A 20,189-nucleotide genomic window follows, 5' to 3' on the forward strand; every position below is an offset into this window, starting at 1 on the left:
ACCACGTGCGCCTCACGTTGCACCGTTTCCTCCTTATTAGAACAAAGGGTCAATAATGTCCACCTTACGCACGCGGGGAAAGACACAAACTTCAAAGGTGCACAGAGAGTTGACCTACTTGCGTAGAGTGGCCTCTGGAAGGTCTTCATAGGAAAGACCACGGGCGTCTCGCGTTGCACTCGTTTCCTCCTTATTACAACAAAGGGTCAATGATGCCCACCTTACGCAGGCGGGGAAAGACACAAACTTCAAAGGTGCACAGAGAGTTGACCTGCTTGCGTAGAGTGGCCTCAGGAAGCCCTTCACAGGAAAGACCACGGGCGTCTCGCGTTGCATCGTCTCCTCCTTATCAGAGCAAAGGGTCGATGAAGTCCACCCTAGGCAGGCGGGGAAAAACACAAACTTCAAAGCTGCACAAAGAGTTGACCTACTTCCATATAGTGGCCTCAGGAAGCCCTTCACAGGAAAGACCACGGGCGTCTCGCGTTGCACTGTTTCCTCGTTATCAGAGCAAAGGGTCAATGAAGTCTACCCTAGGCAGGCGGGGAAGGACACAAACATTAAAGCTGCACAGACAGTTTCCCTACTTGCATAGAGTGGCCTCGGGAAGCCCTTCACAGGAAAGACCACGTGCGCCTCACGTTGCACCGTTTCCTCCTTATTAGAACAAAGGGTCAATAATGTCCACCTTACGCACGCGGGGAAAGACACAAACTTCAAAGGTGCACAGAGAGTTGACCTACTTGCGTAGAGTGGCCTCTGGAAGGTCTTCATAGGAAAGACCACGGGCGTCTCGCGTTGCACTCGTTTCCTCCTTATTACAACAAAGAGTCAATGATGCCCACCTTACGCAGGCGGGGAAAGACACAAACTTCAAAGGTGCACAGAGAGTTGACCGGCTTGCGTAGAGTGGCCTCAGGAAGCCCTTCACAGGAAAGACCACGGGCGTCTCGCGTTGCATCGTTTCCTCCTTATCAGAGCAAAGGGTCGATGAAGTCCACCCTAGGCAGGCGGGGAAAAACACAAACTTCAAAGCTGCACAAAGAGTTGACCTACTTGCATATAGTGGCCTCTGGAAGCTCTTCACAGGAAAGACCACGGGCGTCTCGCGTTGCACTGTTTCCTCCTTATCAGAGCAAAGGGACTATGAAGTCTACCCTAGGCAGGCGGGGAAGGACACACTTTAAAGCTGCACAGACAGTTGCCCTACTTCCATAGAGTGGCCTCAGGAAGCCCTTCACAGGAAAGACCACGGGCGTCTCGCGTTGCACTGTTTCCTCGTTATCAGAGCAAAGGGTCAATGAAGTCTACCCTAGGCAGGCGGGGAAGGACACAAACTTCAAAGCTGCACAAAGAGTTGACCTACTTGCATATAGTGGCCTCTGGAAGCCCTTCACAGGAAAGACCACGGGCGTCTCGCGTTGCACTGTTTCCTCGTTATCAGAGCAAAGGGTCAATGAAGTCTACCCTAGGCAGGCGGGGAAAAACACAAACTTCAAAGCTGCACAAAGAGTTGACCTACTTGCATATAGTGGCCTCTGGAAGCTCTTCACAGGAAAGACCACGGGCGTCTCGCGTTGCACTGTTTCCTCCTTATCAGAGCAAAGGGACTATGAAGTCTACCCTAGGCAGGCGGGGAAGGACACAAACTTTAAAGCTGCACAGACAGTTGCCCTACTTCCATAGAGTGGCCTCAGGAAGCCCTTCACAGGAAAGACCACGGGCGTCTCGCGTTGCACTGTTTCCTCGTTATCAGAGCAAAGGGTCAATGAAGTCTACCCTAGGCAGGCGGGGAAGGACACAAACTTTAAAGCTGCACAGACAGTTGTCCTACTTGCATATAGTGGCCTCAGGAAGCCCTTCACAGGAAAGACCACGGGCGTCTCGCGTTGCATCGTTTCCTCCTTATCAGAGCAAAGGGTCGATGAAGTCCACCCTAGGCAGGCGGGGAAAAACACAAACTTCAAAGCTGCACAAAGAGTTGACCTACTTGCATATAGTGGCCTCTGGAAGCTCTTCACAGGAAAGACCACGGGCGTCTCGCGTTGCACTGTTTCCTCCTTATCAGAGCAAAGGGTCAATGAAGTCTACCCTAGGCAGGCGGGGAAGGACACAAACTTTAAAGCTGCACAGACAGTTTCCCTACTTGCATAGAGTGGCCTCGGGAAGCCCTTCACAGGAAAGACCACGTGCGCCTCACGTTGCACCGTTTCCTCCTTATTAGCAAGGGTCAATAATGTCCACCTTACGCAAGCGGGGAAAGACACGAACTTCAAAGGTGCACAGAGAGTTGATCTACTTGCGTAGAGTGGCCTCTGGAAGCTCTTCATAGGAAAGACCACGGGCGTCTCGCGTTGCACTCGTTTCCTCCTTATTACAACAAAGGGTCAATGATGCCCACCTTACGCAGGCGGGGAAAGACACAAACTTCAAAGGTGCACAGAGAGTTGACCTGCTTGCGTAGAGTGGCCTCAGGAAGCCCTTCACAGGAAAGACCACGGGCGTCTCGCGTTGCATCGTTTCCTCCTTATCAGAGCAAAGGGTCGATGAAGTCCACCCTAGGCAGGCGGGGAAAACACAAACTTCAAAGCTGCACAAAGAGTTGACCTACTTGCATATAGTGGCCTCTGGAAGCTCTTCACAGGAAAGACCACGGGCGTCTCGCGTTGCACTGTTTCCTCCTTATCAGAGCAAAGGGTCGATGAAGTCCACCCTAGGCAGGCGGGGAAAACACAAACTTCAAAGCTGCACAAAGAGTTGACCTACTTGCATATAGTGGCCTCTGGAAGCTCTTCACAGGAAAGACCACGGGCGTCTCGCGTTGCACTGTTTCCTCCTTATCAGAGTAAAGGGTCAATGAAGTCTACCCTAGGCTGGCGGGGAAGGACAAACTTTAAAGCTGCACAGACAGTTTCCCTACTTGCATAGAGTGGCCTCGGGAAGCCCTTCACAGGAAAGACCACGTGCGCCTCACGTTGCACCGTTTCCTCCTTATTAGAACAAAGGGTCAATAATGTCCACCTTACGCAGGCAGGGAAAGACACAAACTTCAAAGAAGCACTGAGAGTTGACCTACTTGCGTAGAGTGGCCTCGGAAGCCCTTCACAGGAAAGACCACGGGCGTCTCGCGTTGCACCGTTTCCTCCTTATCAGAGCAAAGCGACAATGAACTCCACTCTAGGCAGGCGGGGAAAGACACAAATTTCAAAGCTGCACAGACAGTTGACCTACTTGCATACAGTGGCCTCTGGAAGCTCTTCACAGGAAAGACCACGGGCGTCTCGCATTGCACTCGTTTCCTCATCAGAGCAAAGGGTCAGTGAAGTCTACCCTAGGCAGGCGGGGAATGACACAAACTTGAAAGCTGCACAGACAGTTGTCCTACTTGCATATAGTGGCCTCTGGAAGCTCTTCACAGGAAAGACCACGGGCGTCTCGCGTTGCACCGTTTCCTCCTTATCAGAGCAAAGGGCCAATGAAGTCCACCCTGGGCAGGCGGGCAAGGACACAAAGTTCAAAGCTGCGCAGACAGTTGCCATACTTGCATAGAGTGGCCTCAGGAAGCCCTTGACAGGAAAGACCACGGGCGTCTCGCGTTGCACTGCTATTTCCTTATTAGTGTAAACAGTCTATGAATTAATCCCCTAGGCACGCGGGGAAAGACGCAACCTTCTCAGCTGCGCCAACAGTTGACCTACTAGCGTAGAGTGGCCTGGATAAGCCCTTCACAGGAAACACCACGCACGTCTCGCGTTGCACCGCTGTCTCATTATTATTGAAAAGGGTCAATAGAGTCACCCCCAGGCACGACGGGAAACTCAAATTTCTCAGCTGTGCAGACAGCAGATCACCTGTGGCAAAAGTGGCCTCAAGAAGCCCAACACATAGGAAGGACTACGTACGTCTCGCGTTGCACCGATATGTCATTGTTAGTGTAAAGGGTCGATGGAGTCACCGCTAGGCACCAGGCGAAACATCTTTCCAGCTGTGCAGAGAATTGATCTACTTGCACAGAGTGGCTTGAAGAAGCCTAGCACAGGAAAGACCACGTACTCCTTGCGACACGGTTGTATGAAATCAGCACCCCGTGGTTTATCCCATCTCAAATCTCGAGGTGTTGCAAGATCATATATTTCGAATCAGAAACACGTGTAGCATATGGTCGATCTTCAAATAGAATATTCTAACAATATTTTCGACGGTAGTCAAGGAAATATTGGTTGCAGAACTACTAACAGGCGATTTCAGACAATTGTGTCGCGAGCAGTACGTCTCGCTTTGCACCGCTAGTTCCTTATTAGTGAAAAACGTCAATGGAGTCACCCTACGCACGAGATGAAACAGAAGTTTCTCGGCTGTGAACACAGTTGATCTACTTGCATAAAGTGGCCTCAAGAAGCCCAACACAGGAACGACCAGGTGCGTCTCGCGTGACGCCGTTTCTCCTTATTAAGGGAAAGGGTCAATGTCGAAACCCCCTAGGCAAGCTGGAAAAGAAACAAAACTTCTCAGCTGAGCAGGCAGTTGACCTACTTGCATAGAGTACTCAACCTGCAAAAAGACACTGAAGGGGCATTGTTCTGTGTGCGACTCGACCTGTTGCCGTGACATAAAGGAGACCAGAAAGCCGTCTATTTTTTTTCCTGTTCCTGACGCATTATATCTGCTCGCAGTAGACAAAACGAAAACGGTTATGGAGTTACCCTTCCCTCCCACTTTAAGGACGTTCTTGCTCAGGCTTGCTGTGTGCTGATGTAATGCGTGTTACAGTTGGGCTACCCCAGTGATCGGCCTCGCATGTCTGCTTGTGCTTCTGCTCGTAATCGGGGCCATGGTCAGTGGCTTCCTAGTGAGTTCCGAAAGTGAAACTAGTAAGTGGACTCACTGAAGTTATGCACACAGTAGCGTGATAGAATCGCGAAGGGGCAAGAAAATGTTCTGCCCGCGGAATGAAACGTGTGGTTACTTCGAAAGAAGTACAAAGGCATCCTTTGTGTAGTTCTCTATTTAAGAGCGTAAGAAATACGATTTTCACTTTTCCTCTTGCCTTCTGAAAAGGAGCGATCATGTAGGGCGGCCACTCGTCGGTCCCCATGACAGACTTCTCGCGATGATCGTGCAGCCTACCCGCACCACCCTGAGAAAGAGAGGAGAGCAAAAGCGCAAATGAGAGTTTCCTTCGCGCTCATACAACGAATGACGTAACAGACGTATCTCGTACCTCTCCTGTCATTGTCAAGGTAACGGCAGCTTTCATTGAACGAGGAGAAATACTTTACTGCTCCTTGAAAGGAAACACAACTGGAAAATGTAGTGCAGTACTGACACTATGTATCAGGGTGTTGAGGACTTTATTCCTCCTGGGAGGCTCACCGTTATACTTACTGCAAGGTACGGGATATCACCCGTTACAATGAAACGCCCCGATTCCAATCGTTAAACTAGTGTTGCTGTTTTACCAGGCGCTACAGGAAGACAGCATGTCATGAGAGTGAATTTTACATCTTGTGTCAAATGTGTCATGGTTTTTAATACCCTTGTCACACGGGCACATTTAGGGCCTTTTATCTCAACTGCTTTAGTAGATAGGGCAACAAGTTCGATACCGGAGAGAGCGCGAAACAGTGCTGCGTGAATGTTTTCTATGTCATTTGTGGAATTTCCAAAAGGCCTTGAGATACGAGGTTCTGAATGTGCCCGTGTGTCAGGGGCATAAGAGTGTTTAATTGTTCGGCTGGGAAGCTCACTGCGGAAACCGCAATGGATATTTTCACCTGGTTCGAGCTTCAACAAGTGTTCAAGAATGACGCTCGAGGTTTTCGGTTCCGGATTCATTTACGAAATCCCTCGATTCGTTTCTCAATAAAATATCGAGCATGGAACGCCGAGGTCGAGTCTTCAAGGAGAAACTGCTCTATAAATGAATGATCGCACTCCGAAATCCATCTATCAAACATATACCACTATTGAGTGCCGCAAACGGAGACACGGAAGAACAAAATGTGCCAGAGAAAATTTATGTTCTTCTTCCGCGCCTCCGTGGCAAGCCCTCAGTATGCACGAGCTTGTCTGCGTTCTTTCACTTCTGTCGATATACCACTATGTGCGCCGTCGGCCGACGATCTACATGGCTTCGTCCGAAAAGGGCCTAGATATTAAATAAACAAATTTTAAAGATCAATGTTGCATCCGCAGCTGCATAGGCTCAGGCAAAATACGTGTCACTGCCGATGACGTGCATAAACTTAATATTCATTCTTCACGCAGGTCCTGATGATTCCGCAGCATCTGAGGCGGAATATTATGGTTCTCATACAGGTAAGTGTGAAACGAAACGGGACATGGAGTCGTCATCAGTGTGAGGTATCCATGGCATACATTGCCTCGGAAGAGCTTTTCCCTGTTTCCCGTGTGCCTGGTTGTTGCTGCGTTATTGGCGAGCGATCTACATGCCGGTGTACAGCATGTTGAATGAAGAAGGCGATTCTGCGGCCTGGGCTTCTGTGTGTCTGGACCATAAAGCATCTGAGGGAACCGCGGGTTCTCCTAATCTTAAAGGGACCATGTTAGCACTAAAGCACAGGGGATGCTGGTTCTGTAGCCACCACTTCTGCAGGTTTTGTAGTTCATTGGACAGATATTATGCAGCAGATAGCAGTTGTCCTGTGGGTAAATCTGTAACACCTGATGGTTTGTAATTGTCTAAGAGAAGTTGACGTTACCAGAATTGCTGCTGTCTGACTCCTAAGAACATGATGTACACTTTCTGGTCTACGCTCACCACCCCACGTTGAGGTGATCCACTGTGGAGTGATTTGCCATAGCTGTGGCGAGAAGGTACAGATGCACAAGGGGCAATGTTGCTAGACGCACGGCAGATTGACTTCATACACGTCCCCACCCAAAAAGCTAGTGTTATTATATGCGCGCACTACAGAAAAAACAGTAACATAATATTGGATTGCAATGCCTCGCAAGGCTACCCGGTTTGTTGCTGTCTGACCGATTCTTACCCCCTTCTCGTTCGCCCTTGTTTCCCCCCAATCTCAAGGAATATCATCATCTCCAGAGAAACAATATTTTGGGAGAATACAATGTGCGGCAAATGGATTATAATATCATAAAGTCCGTATAATTTTGAACATATGAGATACAGTTTGTTGTCTAACCTTCAAATGCAAATGACGCGAATGTCTCCATTCATCTGCAGCGAGGACGACGATCATAACGACGCCCACAACAAGGGCGCCCACAGAAAAGACGACCACAACGACGACGATGCCGCCAACAACGACGACCACAACAATAACGCCCCCAAGAACCACGGCCACCACGACGACAACCACAACCACGACTACAACAACCACGACTACAACAACCACGACTACAACAACAACCACGACTACTACAACAACCACGACTACAACAACCACGACTACAACAACAACTACGACTACAACAACAACGACAACCACAACGACCACGACCCGGGGCCCGATAAAGATGACCCTGCTGTGCACAGTTGGCATATACGGTGTAGTGAGCCAACAATATCCCGAAGATGGATTGTGCGACCTCCTCTATTACAACGACATATTCGTAGGAAATAACGGCAAACGATTCGGTCCCTCGACGGTGGAGCTCTTTATCCAACGATCGGATTCCTCAAAGAATACAGAGTTTGGCTTCTCCATCGACCATCGGTGAGTTCAGTGACATACAGTGACATACAGTGACATACATTGAGTGACATAATCTCCCAGGGATGTGGAAATTATTTGACAACAGGTGCTTGCTACAAGTTAAAGGGGCTATGAAATTTCCAGAACGGATAATGTTATCCGTCTTTCTTTCTTTCTTTTTTTTTCTTTCTGAAAACGGCTTCTTCCTGTAGAGAAATTTGATCACTAAACATTTTTCCTGCTTAAATGCTCCGTTTTCTGAGCACGCGCGGTTGACATCGCCTCCGAACCTCTCCTTCACGTTCCTCCTTCCTCTCGCTTCCCGGGCATTAGACAGCAGAGCCGTTTGAGGGGAGAGGTTGGCCATTGCAATGAGCGTAGTCTAAAGCCCGTCATTCGAAGTCACGCGACAGGCGGCGTGGAGGCCAGGTCGTCATTTTGAAGCTTAGCAACCGCTCTGAAATATCTTTCATTGCCGCGAAACGATGACGGGCATGACGTCACGGGGAGCCCCCATCCCCGGACGGCAAAAGATCAAATCTTGGCCCAACTCTCCCCATACACGACTCTGCTAGGCGCTATAGTCCTAGTGCCTCTTCACGTTGGGATTGCACTCGGCTCACAGAAAGCAGGGTCGACCAATCATCGGCGTTCCATTACGTCATCGGTAACGTACTGCCGTTCGGCGGCGTGGTCAAGTTTCTCCCCGTAAAACTCCTGGCACCGGTCGCCCTGGCTTGTCGCCAAGGGTATTCATTTATCGTCCTCTTTTTTTACTTTAGTACTTCGTTTACTCGGTTGTTTACTCGGCAGCGGAAAGGAGTGCGTGACAAGGAGGTTTGTGTCTGTCCTACACGGCTTGAGGGGAAACTGCGACATTTCTTATTGTCTCGTTAGAAAATCCGTCGGTTCCCGAACGTGAGACTTCATCTGTGTTCACACGAACATCTCTCCTGTCAAGCAAAGACGAGAAAACGTCGCTTTTTAGTTCCTTTAAGCTGCTCAGTAAACGATGTAACCAAATGTTATGAAAATGATCTCGCCATGACACTTTATAAAAGTAGCGACTTCCTTTCTAGTTACTGGCTATGCAGTATGCACTGTGTAGTTCTTGACGTATATTATTTTAGACCTTCGAACTCTCGTATAATTAGATCAGCTCTATGTGTCACAATGGCTACTGCAAGCAGTTTTACAATTGTTTCCATACATCAAGGTCCATACATCAAGATCACACCACTCTTAAGAACGATGAAATAATCCGTAACATTATGTAATTTCTTAGAATGTTTGATGATTTTGGTGTCCTGAATCACCTCATCAACGGAGAACAAAGCAGGCATCTGAATTTTATGTTCGACGAGTCGCCATCCTCTCTGTATATTTCGTGAAAACGCGGCAAGCGTTGCGTTTTAGCAACGCTGCACCCTCCGCTATGAGATATACACTAATCGTCACACTGACGAACCATCTAGGTCTCTCAATACACAGAAAAAACTGCATTCGTAGACTTCGTCGCGCTACAGCATGGGAGCGTACACTAACGAGGAGTCGCCGTGCACGTGCAACGAGCGCTCACATGGCTGACGTTTCACCATACGGAGACTGGAGACGGCTCGTGTTACTTGTGCACCAAGATTGAACAAAAGGAACTTGAAATTTAGTTCAAGCTACGAGGTTATCTAAAACGCAACGGCGTTCCTCGATGAGTTGCTCGAACTGAAATGTAACGAGTGAAAGCTAACGTTACCAAAACGTAACTCAGTTACAGTAAAGAGTTCCTCCAGCACTGCATCCACCCACCATTTTTATCACAATCCCTCCAGCTGTCAGCCTTGCGACAAAGTTACGTGTCTTAGGCAACAGACAAGGGAACACTATGTGCCTTAGGCAAGGTTGGTTTGCGTACTTTTGGCTATCGTATGCAGATCATCAGCTGCATCGAACTGCTGCATGATCGTTTACTGCTGATGAAAATTAGAAAAACGCCTTTCCAGGTCTTTGGATAACGCCAAGCAAACAATCCAAAGAAGCAAGACGGAGGCCTTCAATGAGCTCTGCCCGAAGAAGATCCGTCATCACGGTATCCTCAACATGCCCTACCCAACAAGACATAACGCCATCGAGCTTCTCCCCGTAAGACATTGAGTATACCGCCTTGTGGTGCTCGCAAATGCTTTTGGGCAGGGTCATGCCAGAGCTGTTTCTAGAGAGAGCTTGGCCATTAGGAGAATCGTAACTTGAAGGCATCTTATGTTGTCACGGCTGAACAACTTTCCTAGCCAGGTACTCTATTCATGTCCCGCTCCCAGGGGCCCGACAACGTATTGTCCCAAAACGCTCTTCACAGTGCAAGACGGGAGGGGACGTGCGTGGTTGTCGATGAAGCCTGTGCCCTTTAGACAATTCCTCGTGTTGTAGTTAGTTCTGTTGACCGTATGGTAGGCGGCTGTATACGCTACCCACCAGCGATTCTGATGGTTATACTAAACAATCGATTAAAAGAACGTGCCGATCAATTGGCAGGCTGCACCAGCATGGCGCCCAGAGGTCGGCTGATCAACGCGATGGCTTCCGCTTCAGTTCAGGTGTTCTGGTTGGCGCAACGATGAGTCAGACGTCACAAGATACCCCTGCCGCGAGTTGAAAAAAGACCAAAGAATAACCACATTCTCCCTATAAGTTGCTCTGTGCTAAGCAAATTTTGACGGCGACCTTCCGTAATTTTTCAAAGCTTCTTTATCCGCTGTTATGCCGACATTGCTCAACGTTAAAGCGCCGCCTCTCGTTCATTTCTCAAACTGAGCGTTTTTATCGCCTCGATGTAGGTCTCTGTCGCGAAGTTGAGGAGGAGGGGGGGGGAGGAGGAGTGTCGTTGGGAGGAACCCGAGAGGTCTGCCTGCCTGATTAGGCGGCATGTTTCTCGGGGAGAGAAAGGTGGTGGAGAGGAGGAGAGGAAAGGGTGAAGTGGAAGACCGAGCCGAATCCGCTCGGGGGGAGGATAGCTGCGTCCATGGGCCGACTTCAGGGGAACTGTGCCGGCATACGCCTATTACACATCTGAGGAAAACCCAGGAAAAACCCCAGACGGCACAGACGGCCCGCGGATTCGAATCGCGGACCTCCCAGACCGCGGAGCTGGTGTCGCGAAGTTGCCTGATCAGGTCTTCTGCATTCGCGACTACAGCATCCGATTAGCAAATCCCACAATGTTGTCGTCTGGTATGCCAGGAAACGCACATAAATGGCTTAACAATCCTGCGGTAGAGGGCATCAGATGCTATCAAGAATAAGTTTACACTTGCTCAGACCATACCCAAGCGAATACAGAGGCATGCGTCTGTTAGGTGCTGTATGTTAATGAGGATATTAATTGCTTGGGCTATTTTGTGTGGCGCCTATTCTGCTCCAAACTTCATGCCGCTCCATCAATGCCATAACTTTTCCACACGCAAAATTCGTCAACTCGAAGTAACACATACGGCTTTGAAATTACCATTTCAGTTGGACGTCATCCAGAGGAAGTTGTAGCAGCACTGTGGTTTGCTTTGCTACAGCAGGATTGGAGATAAAAATGAAAATAAGACAGTTGAAAACATCTATTCAATATTCAAAACAATACTCTCCTGGAGATGTTATTCCTTGAGATTGAGAGACAACAACGACGAACAAGAAGCAACATGACAAGTCTCCCCTTTATGTAGATTTATATACTTCTGTGAGGTAAACTTCTCTTCGCTTGTCATGAGACTTGTCCTGTTGCTTCTTGTTCCTCGTTATCTTCCCTCAATATCAAGGAATGTCATCTCCAGATTATCACCATCCCGTTTGCATCCTACTTTTACGGTCAAGACTTTCGTGCAGTACGGTGCACTTCTCCGAGTTATTATTTTTATCTGGAATCGTTTCTCGGTAACTTCGCATTGATCTTCATACCTTCTGCGTTGCTACAGTAAATCCGCACCCCTGGTACATACGTGAAATATCTTCCTCCAACTATTCCTCAAAGTTGATTAGTTGCTTTTACACAGACGACATTATACACGCCCTTGGGAAACCTATACAGTTACCACCACCCTGAAAAAATCTAATTACCACTTTAAAGTGAAAAAAAAAAAAGAATTTAGAGGTCTTTAGCAAATCTCTACAGTCGACGGCACATATGAAGGACAATGTGCACTAAGGAACATCGTTTTCTGTATGACTTGTAACAACAGATCGCCACAACAAGTATGTTGAAGAAAGCGTATTTCATATATTTATGTTCTCTCAATGACTTTAGCATCTGATCTGTACTCATCCAACACACCTTTTCTTTTAAACATTTTTCCTCTGATATGATGACAGTATAGCTAGAGCTGCTTTTGCGGTTGTCGAATCGTCGTCGAAAGAAATCGTGCTGCGGACGGGTGATTTCAAAGCGTCACCGAAGGGAACTACAGCAGCCAATATCTATATGTCATATTATACCCCACTGCAAAAACAAAAACAGACTTCATTGAATAGAGAGGGCGAGCCGCAGGCAACAAAATCTAGCTGGTGCGCATGCGCTTTGCTAAACATTTGGGACAAATAACAACAAATAACGAGTAGTGTAATGTGTATCTCCTGATGAACCTGTCGTGATTTCCGTAGCTTTTAGTTGAACGTGTATGACAGCACGCGAAACTACACTCTGGACGTAACACTTCACCAATACCGCCTTGCAGGCCACCCGTTGCATAGAATGTCACCGTTATGTCTCCTGAATTGTGTAAAGTGCGGCACGTCTTTATTTTCATTTTTTTTCTGACATATATGTCGACTGCGCTCGTGCCAAAAACGGCGTTCGCCTCTTATTTTCGAAAACAACAGCATTCGGGATGATAGCTGGTTAGGAAAGCATCATGCGGTGAAGATGAGTTTTTTACTGCGTGTATGAACTGTAAGAACAGCTAGGGGGAATTTCTCTGTTAGAGTTATCCGCGGAAAGGTTCTGGTGTTAGAGCGTACATTTGTGATTTCAAATTTAATTCAGTATATTTCCTTTATGAATGAAATAAATAATAATTAACATCTAAATCTATCACATTTACTCTCTATAACTGTGCTCCAAACCATGTCGGCAAAACGTTACAAGGAACTTCTGAGCTGTCAGACTGTCAAAGCAATCTGAACGGCATGAGCTCTATGTAAAAAACAGAACATTCAGAACTCCGAATATTCAGATAATTTTTCTAGGATAGTTTTTTTTCTGCGCAGGGGAAATGAAGTGTGGAGAAATCACGCGACTAAGTGTCTGTCCAATCACAAGGCAGCAATAAGGGGAAATTTGTAAAGAGGAATGTGTCCACAGAAGGGACCATGTACGCTTGAACCTTCAAATGTTACTCTCGTTATTTGGGGAAGGGACAAATGAGGTCGCTCCACAGGCAATAGGGGAGAGAGGGAACTGGTACACTGCGCTGGCAGATGAGTCACTTTCATAGCGTGCTCATGCTACCAGGCGCGTGACCGATCAGCACTCAAAACGTAACATCGCTCTATTTTGAAATTGCTTCGCGTAAGCGCATCTGTATTGCAGAGGGATAGTTTCATTTTAAATCGAACAACGTGTGAAAGTCGTATTTTTTAATTCGCCTAGAAAAAAATATATGTTAGATGACCGCTCAAATGACGCAAATCGCGCCACGTGCGACGCTCGTGCGTGGAGTAGTTTCCGCGTGGGAGAGGAGGAAAGTCTGAGGCTGCTTGAGCGCGCTTTCTTCTGGACAGACTTTGACGGGATCTAGCACCGCTGATTTTTTGCCTAGGAACTGGAGCTATTTTGTGGTTGTAGGCTGCACCATTGACACTGTCGGCAGCCAACTATAGAATTCTGAGGGCCACGAATTTTCTGTTAAAAACTGCCAAACTTGGCATAAACGTTCAAAAAGGCCAAACTTTGTTACCAACTTGCTTCATGACGGAACGTCTGAGGACATCGAGCTTAGTTCCATTCGATAGGACGTTGAAAGACCTTTCGTGCTCTATAAAGTTCAGTTTTCTCAGTCTAGTGCTTGCTATGTTATTAGCTTGAGAATCGCACATTGTAGGCGGAAATTGCCAATGTTGCATCTCAATTTTCTCGAAAATGCCATCTTCGATTTCCTTGATTATTTTTGAAAAGGTGGCGTCATGTCTCTACATTAGACCCCAAGTGAGACAATCTTTTATTTTTACCTGAGAGACGTGCAGCGATTTTTTTGGTCAGACGTGGTCCACGAGACTGCAGCTTTGCGTGCATCCACGCACACGCGCCCATCCCCGCGCACGCGACCTTCAACCTCTTCTTTGCTACAGGTCTGCCACTGACGGAGTAATCAATGACCGCACTGCGTGAGCTTGTTGTAGTATCCCCAGAGCATTACTTTACGTTTACCCAATGGTCTCCCAGTTCCGTCAGGCTCATTCAAACCGTGGGAGAGTACATGAGTTGCCTGTGCACACTTGACGAGAAGCCCCAGTCCGCGGACATACCGACAAAGTAGTGAGAAGAAACGAAGCGCTTCGTAAAGATCTTTATTCAGTGGTAACATCGTAGCTTTTGTTTCAGGTTGCCGCCAGTCCCCCAGGATCTGTGAAAGTCCCATCCGTTTCAATGGTAAAAGAACGTCGTGGAAGTGTCGAAAAACGTAAAATGTGCCCATTGCGAGACTTCTGCAGATGATGGCTGCCACCATTGGATTAGTAGCATCCGAAAGCTCTACAGGACCTTTCACATGATATAAAATGACTGGGTTCAAGCGCATTTTTCGTCCGCCTAGTATCGCAAAACCACGAGTGGTACGCGAAAATTTTGCATGTTCGATCCTAATTATTTCTAAAACGCCAGAATATTTCTCTTTCTCTCTCTTTCTTTCTCTTTCTTTTCTCGAACTTGCTATTACGCACTTTCATGGGAGTCGCATTCACGACGTGTGCGTATGCACGTGCGCATATTCACTATTCTCCCGCACATGTGCTTGAGGCAATGCACATACGCACGCTATGAGGCTGTCGTGCGAGTTAATATTAGGAAGGCAGAACTACGGCCACAGGGGACAGAAAGTTACAACACGTGAGAATACAAATTTGTGGCCGCCTGGTTGCAGCCGTCTCTTAACTTGGGCGCAATAAGTGATAGTTCCGAAGCTGTACATGCTACCTTTAATTAGTTTTATGCCCCGTAGCCCGGAACCACGACGAGTACTATATACAAAGCCCGTAAGACCGATATGATAACAGTATGTTGCTGCTCTCAAGTATAACACGTTCGCCCTCGACGAGCTGTGTCAGTGTCACCGTGGGAATCAAAATTTCCGATAGAACAACGCACAACTAAACTCCCTTGTTTCCGGTAGCCGTAGGTACCTTAAACCCTCGGTGTGGTCTTCAGTAATCCTTTCGGCATCCATGCGCTTGAACCCAGTCAATTTATATCATGTGAAAGGTCATATCTAAACCCATCTGATGATGCTAATCCAATGGTTGCATCCATCACCTGCAGGGGTCTCGCAATGGGCACATTTTACGTTTTGCGAAATTTCCACAACGTTCTTTTACCGATGAAAAGGATGTGACTTTCACACTGCCTGGGGGACTGGTGGCAACCTCAAATAAAAGCTACGATGTTACCACTGGATAAAGATCTTTACGAAGCACTTTGTTTCTTCTCACTACTTTGCCGGTATGCTCGAGGACTGGGTCTTCTCGTCAAGGGCGCTCAGGCAACTCATGTACTCTCCTACGGTTTGAATGAGCCTGACGGAACTGGGATACCATTGGGTAAACGTAAAGTGATGCTCTGGGGACACTACAACCAGCTCACGCAGTGTGGTCATTCATTTCTCCGTCAGCGGGAGACCTGTAGCAAAGAAGAGGTTGAAGGTCGCGTGCTCGTAGGTGGGGCGCGCAAGGCCGCAGCCTCGTGGACCCTAGCTGACAAAAAAAAAAGAAAAAAAATCGCAGCGCATCTCTGCGGTAAAAATAAAAGATTGTCTCACTTGGCGTCTAAAGTAGAGGCATGACGCCACGTTTTCAAAAATTATCAAGGAAATCGAAGACTGCATTTTTGAGAAAATTGAGATGCAACATTGGCAATTTTCGCCTACCATGTGCGATTCTCAAGCTAATAACACAGAAAGCACTGGACTGAGAAAAATGAACTTTAGACAGCACGAAAGGTATTTCAACGTCCTATCGAGTGGCACTAAGCTCGATGTCCACAGACGTTCCATCATGAAGCAAATTGGCAACAAAGTTTGGCCTTTTTGAACGTTTATGCCAAGTTTGGCAGTTTTTAACAGAAAATTCGTGGCCCTCAGAATTCTGTAGTTGGCTGCCGACAGTGTCTATGGTGCAGCCTATAATCACAAAAAACCTCCAGTTCCTAGGCATAAAATCAGCGGTGCTAGATCCCGTCAAAGTCGGTCCAGAAGAAAGCGCGCCTAAGCAGCCTCAGACTTTCCTCCTCTTCCTCGCGGAAACTAGCCTACGCACGAGCGTCGCACGTGGTGCGATTTGCTTCGTTTCAGCTGTCCTCTCACATATATTTTTTTCTGGACGAATTAAAAAATGCGACTTTCATCCGTTGTTCGATTTAAAATGAAACTACCCAGAGCGTAGCTGTTGCTGCGCGCTGACTGCTTGCGACCTCGCTTGGTCAAATCGGGAGACAGAGCGATATCGGGGCTGGTTGGTGTGTTAAGCGGTGCTGAAGTTACGTTTTTAGAGTGTACATAGTAGAGATGGTACATTTCTCGCGTTGCATGAATCGAGTCTCTCCTGGTTGTCACCGTGCTACGTGCAAATGTACCTGCAAGGTGTACCAAAAAGAATATCTAATCCATCACGCAAAATGTGTAATCAACTTTCTGTAACACCGTTTTGAGCTGTGGGTACGTCAACGCATAAGATGCTTCTTGCCCACCATAATCCGGTCTAAGATCGTTCTCTGCCCTCCTTTGCTGAAAACGGGAGGTGTGGGCCTTTTTCTGACACTTACGCAGTTTTGTCGCTTCAACTGCCTCAAAAAGGCGTATGTCCCGCAATTTTCGCAAACCGTTAGTGATAAGTGGGCAACGGTTGGCGCTCAGTGTGTATTGTGGCGAAATTCTATTTCACAAGTTAGGTCTTGGGGCAATGTAGAGACTTGTATAACCTATGTAATTGTGCTGCGATAGACATTCATGACTTAATATGGCAGGAACTGCAAAGGTTGTACGATGCCAATGGAAAAAAGATCAACGTCACGACCTACTACAAGGCTATCGGTATCAACCCTGATTCTCCGGACATCAATGCTTTCGTGGAAAGCCTCATACAGTGAGTTGAAATTCAACCGGATTCCTTAAACTGACATCGCTGTCAAAATAGTTACTCTTCGTGTACGTTTCTACGAATGTAATGTCCAAACCAAATTAGAAATTCAAGGTCAAGTTCAAATTCAAATTTTCTCTCAAGGAAAACAATGTGTCTCAAAGGAACAGTCCCCTGAAGAGCGTGCGTTTGCGGTACAAAAACACCAAGTGTATGGAAGCGGTGTAGCTGGTACGGATTCATTGTATATAGCAGCAAAAAGACACGGACGAAGAATGACGACAGGCAACGACCGTTAACTCTCAGGTGGCATGCTTTACTAGTCGAAACAAGTTTAAATACCCTAGAAGAATGCTACTTTGTACCTTCATTTGATAGCGACGAGTAGGACAACCTCAAATTGACTTTGAAGCCTGCCACCTGTTCCCAAGATAAATTATATCCGCGAAGGGTTCAGTTACGATACGCTGTTGCAGAATTTGTGCAAGTCTGTGGCTATGAAGGAGGCTTCTTTTCTCCCGCGGAGATCTTGGGAACACGTAGGAAGCTTGAGTTCCGACTTGACGTTGTATTTCCCGTCGCTACAAAATCTTTGTGTACAATGTGACATTTTTTCAAGTGTATTCCAACGTGTTTCGACCAGTAAAGTCTGTCACTTGAGAGTTAGCTGTAGTCCTTGTCGTAATTCTTCGTCGATGTCTTTTTGGTACATACACACACACACACACCCAAAAAAAAAAAGACCATCATGGAGTGCAAGATTCCTTTACATTTATATGAATGGAAAAAGAACGGGATCTATCGTTTGAGCTGTTGGTGATTACAGGACGAATGGGAAGTTAATGCTCTCCCTTTTCCCTCTTTCTTAAGGCGCCCGAAAATGTGGCGGCCTCCTATTGGTATTCGCAGACGATCCCCCGCCATGATTCAACATCCTATCCGTGCCTGTTGACACGACGAGGAGTAGGAAAAGAACAAAGTTCGGTCTTCTTTTCGAACAAATCACGAATTACGCACTGAGTGAACCTTGCGTACTGTCGTCAGTGTACGTAACGGCGTCTTCAGTTCCGCGCCGCGAGAACAAACTATCGCGCTTTAGTTCCCCTTTAACTGAAATGCATTCACGAGAGCTATTCACCCTAACGAAAAACGAGACATATGGAGACCACATAGAGCTTCCAGTTTCCTGAACTGTAATTACGTTCGACCACGGTTGATACGAGGATCACTTATTCAAATCCCACACTATCCGGAGAACAAACATGTCGGTATATTTATATCCGTGCAATTTCCTTTCGTTTAGCCGGGATTCAGTTTCGGGATACGGGGAAGAATTTCCAGCAACCGCAAACCACCATACGTTCGGATCCCCATCACTTAAGACGGTGGGGCGGGGTGAATCGCTGGGCTACGACACCCCTGGCTGGTCCCTTTCTAACCAGGGTCCGGTACAAATTGCACTGCTGTTGTGCATGGTGTTGAGTCAGAGACAGTGTGCGGCCTACATTTTGTCAAACGGGGTCCGACAGTTGAAGGAAATTTTCCCATTGCTAATGTACTTATGTACCCCTCATTCAGCTGTTTTGACACCCTTAAAACATATAGTACTGTGCCTTTCGATGATGTCTTCGGCTGTGCACGTCAAGCAATCACCATTAGCATGGTAAGGAAAGTTCCTTTACGCAAATGACGGTAGCCAGTTTCTGATGTCGTCCGAAACAAACAGAGTCATTGTTGACAACCGATCACTCACCTTCTTTGGAGTTCCGTTTACCGGGATCCCACTGTACCCAGACATTTTCGCTGGGACGGCAGATGACGGATTGACGGTGGTGTAATATATTTTAGTCCCCTGACCACAAAATTTACTCCCGAGAGCTACAAGTAGCCCTAAACTCCGCATGAACTCTCGTGCATGTAATCCTCATAGAGAGTAATCGTTGTGAGGATGCATGCAGCCCCCCAAACATAATTAAATTTCACTTGTTTACTTTTTTCTCTTAGAGTGTAGACGTGCAATCGCGAAGGTGGCCTTCAAAATAAGCAAGTGGGTTTTCTGGCAATTTTTTCTTTAATTTCTTCGGAACAGTTTTTTGTTTTTTGTAATCTTTTCTCTGCTTTTGAAATGAAAACCCACAAGGATTCTAAGAAAGCTCCCGAGAATGACTTGAAGGTCATCGCCTCTAAAGGGGGGTGGGTGCAGGTGGTGCAACTGCTACTGAGCCCCCATCCACCCCCACCCTTTGTGGCAGTGGAGAAAACATTACCTCGCGCTTTCTATGAAGCCCCCCTCTGACAGTCAATGGATCCTTGGGGGAGATCCAGCACGCCCTTCAGTGAAGGGGGCGGCAGAGGAACGCACTATCGTAGGATGCGCTTCGGGAGTCGATGGAGAGTACCGCTCCAAGCCCACTAGGTCCTGGGGATCCTCAAGGGTAGGGAGAGGAAACGGCGGCAAAAGAAGGTCCCTCGAATGGCAGACGAGAATTTAAGGATCCCCGGGAATGAAGCTTGAATCCTCCTTGTTTGCGGTTGGTTTTCAGTCACGCCTTTTGCATCGTGAAAACATGGTCTACGCAACAGGTATTCATATATACATACAGGCTATGTAGGTTTAAGACTTAGGAATCGGCGTTATTGGTCCAAATCGTGCCACCAGCAGTTAGGCCGGTTGCAACCGAAAAATCTTTAGGTAGGATACCAAAATGAAAACGTCAGTGAGAATGAAAAGCAGATTATTGAAATCGAAGTGTCTAACCCTACTGTAGTCCTTTTATCTCCACGTATTGTGCTTTCATGCTTATTCAGCCCATCGTTTTTATGGCTGAGTCGTCTCAGTGTTATGCAATCTTGGTTATGCCCGTGTAATGTCCCTTTCTGTCTATCTAAAATAGTGTAATAAATTGTACTCTGTGTAATATTGTAGCGCCGGAGCGAACGTGGTCGTTCTACGAACACACATTTCATCTTGGGACAACAGAGAAACTAAAGGCATTGCCGCCGGGACGATGTGGGAAAACCCACTGAGTATTGGAAAGCCTGGGATGGTAAGACTGGTAGTTAAGGCAATTATAGACCCTAACTCATGGGGGAAGTCGGAAGTCAAATGTTCTGTCCTTGCAGTCATCTGTCGTGGACCAGGTGCTGGCAATGAACACCGGGACAGCTACAATGATTTGATGATCTTTC

General features: G+C 47.2%; 1 protein-coding gene across 1 annotated transcript in view; it reads left to right on the plus strand.

Moving 5' to 3' along the window:
- Positions 1-20,180, plus strand: part of LOC135386267 (integrator complex subunit 2 homolog) — a 28,662-nt gene extending 8,482 nt beyond the window's left edge. Inside the window, exons 4-9 of the mRNA XM_064616082.1 lie at positions 6,268-6,318; positions 7,211-7,703; positions 9,680-9,818; positions 16,888-17,006; positions 19,927-20,047; positions 20,124-20,180. Coding sequence (XP_064472152.1) covers positions 6,268-6,318; positions 7,211-7,703; positions 9,680-9,818; positions 16,888-17,006; positions 19,927-20,047; positions 20,124-20,180 — 980 coding nt within the window. The remainder of the gene's footprint in view (positions 1-6,267; positions 6,319-7,210; positions 7,704-9,679; positions 9,819-16,887; positions 17,007-19,926; positions 20,048-20,123) is intronic.
- The last annotated feature ends 9 nt before the right edge of the window (positions 20,181-20,189 follow it).

Source organism: Ornithodoros turicata, chromosome 1 (assembly GCF_037126465.1).
Source record: "Ornithodoros turicata isolate Travis chromosome 1, ASM3712646v1, whole genome shotgun sequence".
In the NCBI taxonomy this organism is placed as follows: Eukaryota; Metazoa; Arthropoda; class Arachnida; order Ixodida; family Argasidae; genus Ornithodoros; species Ornithodoros turicata.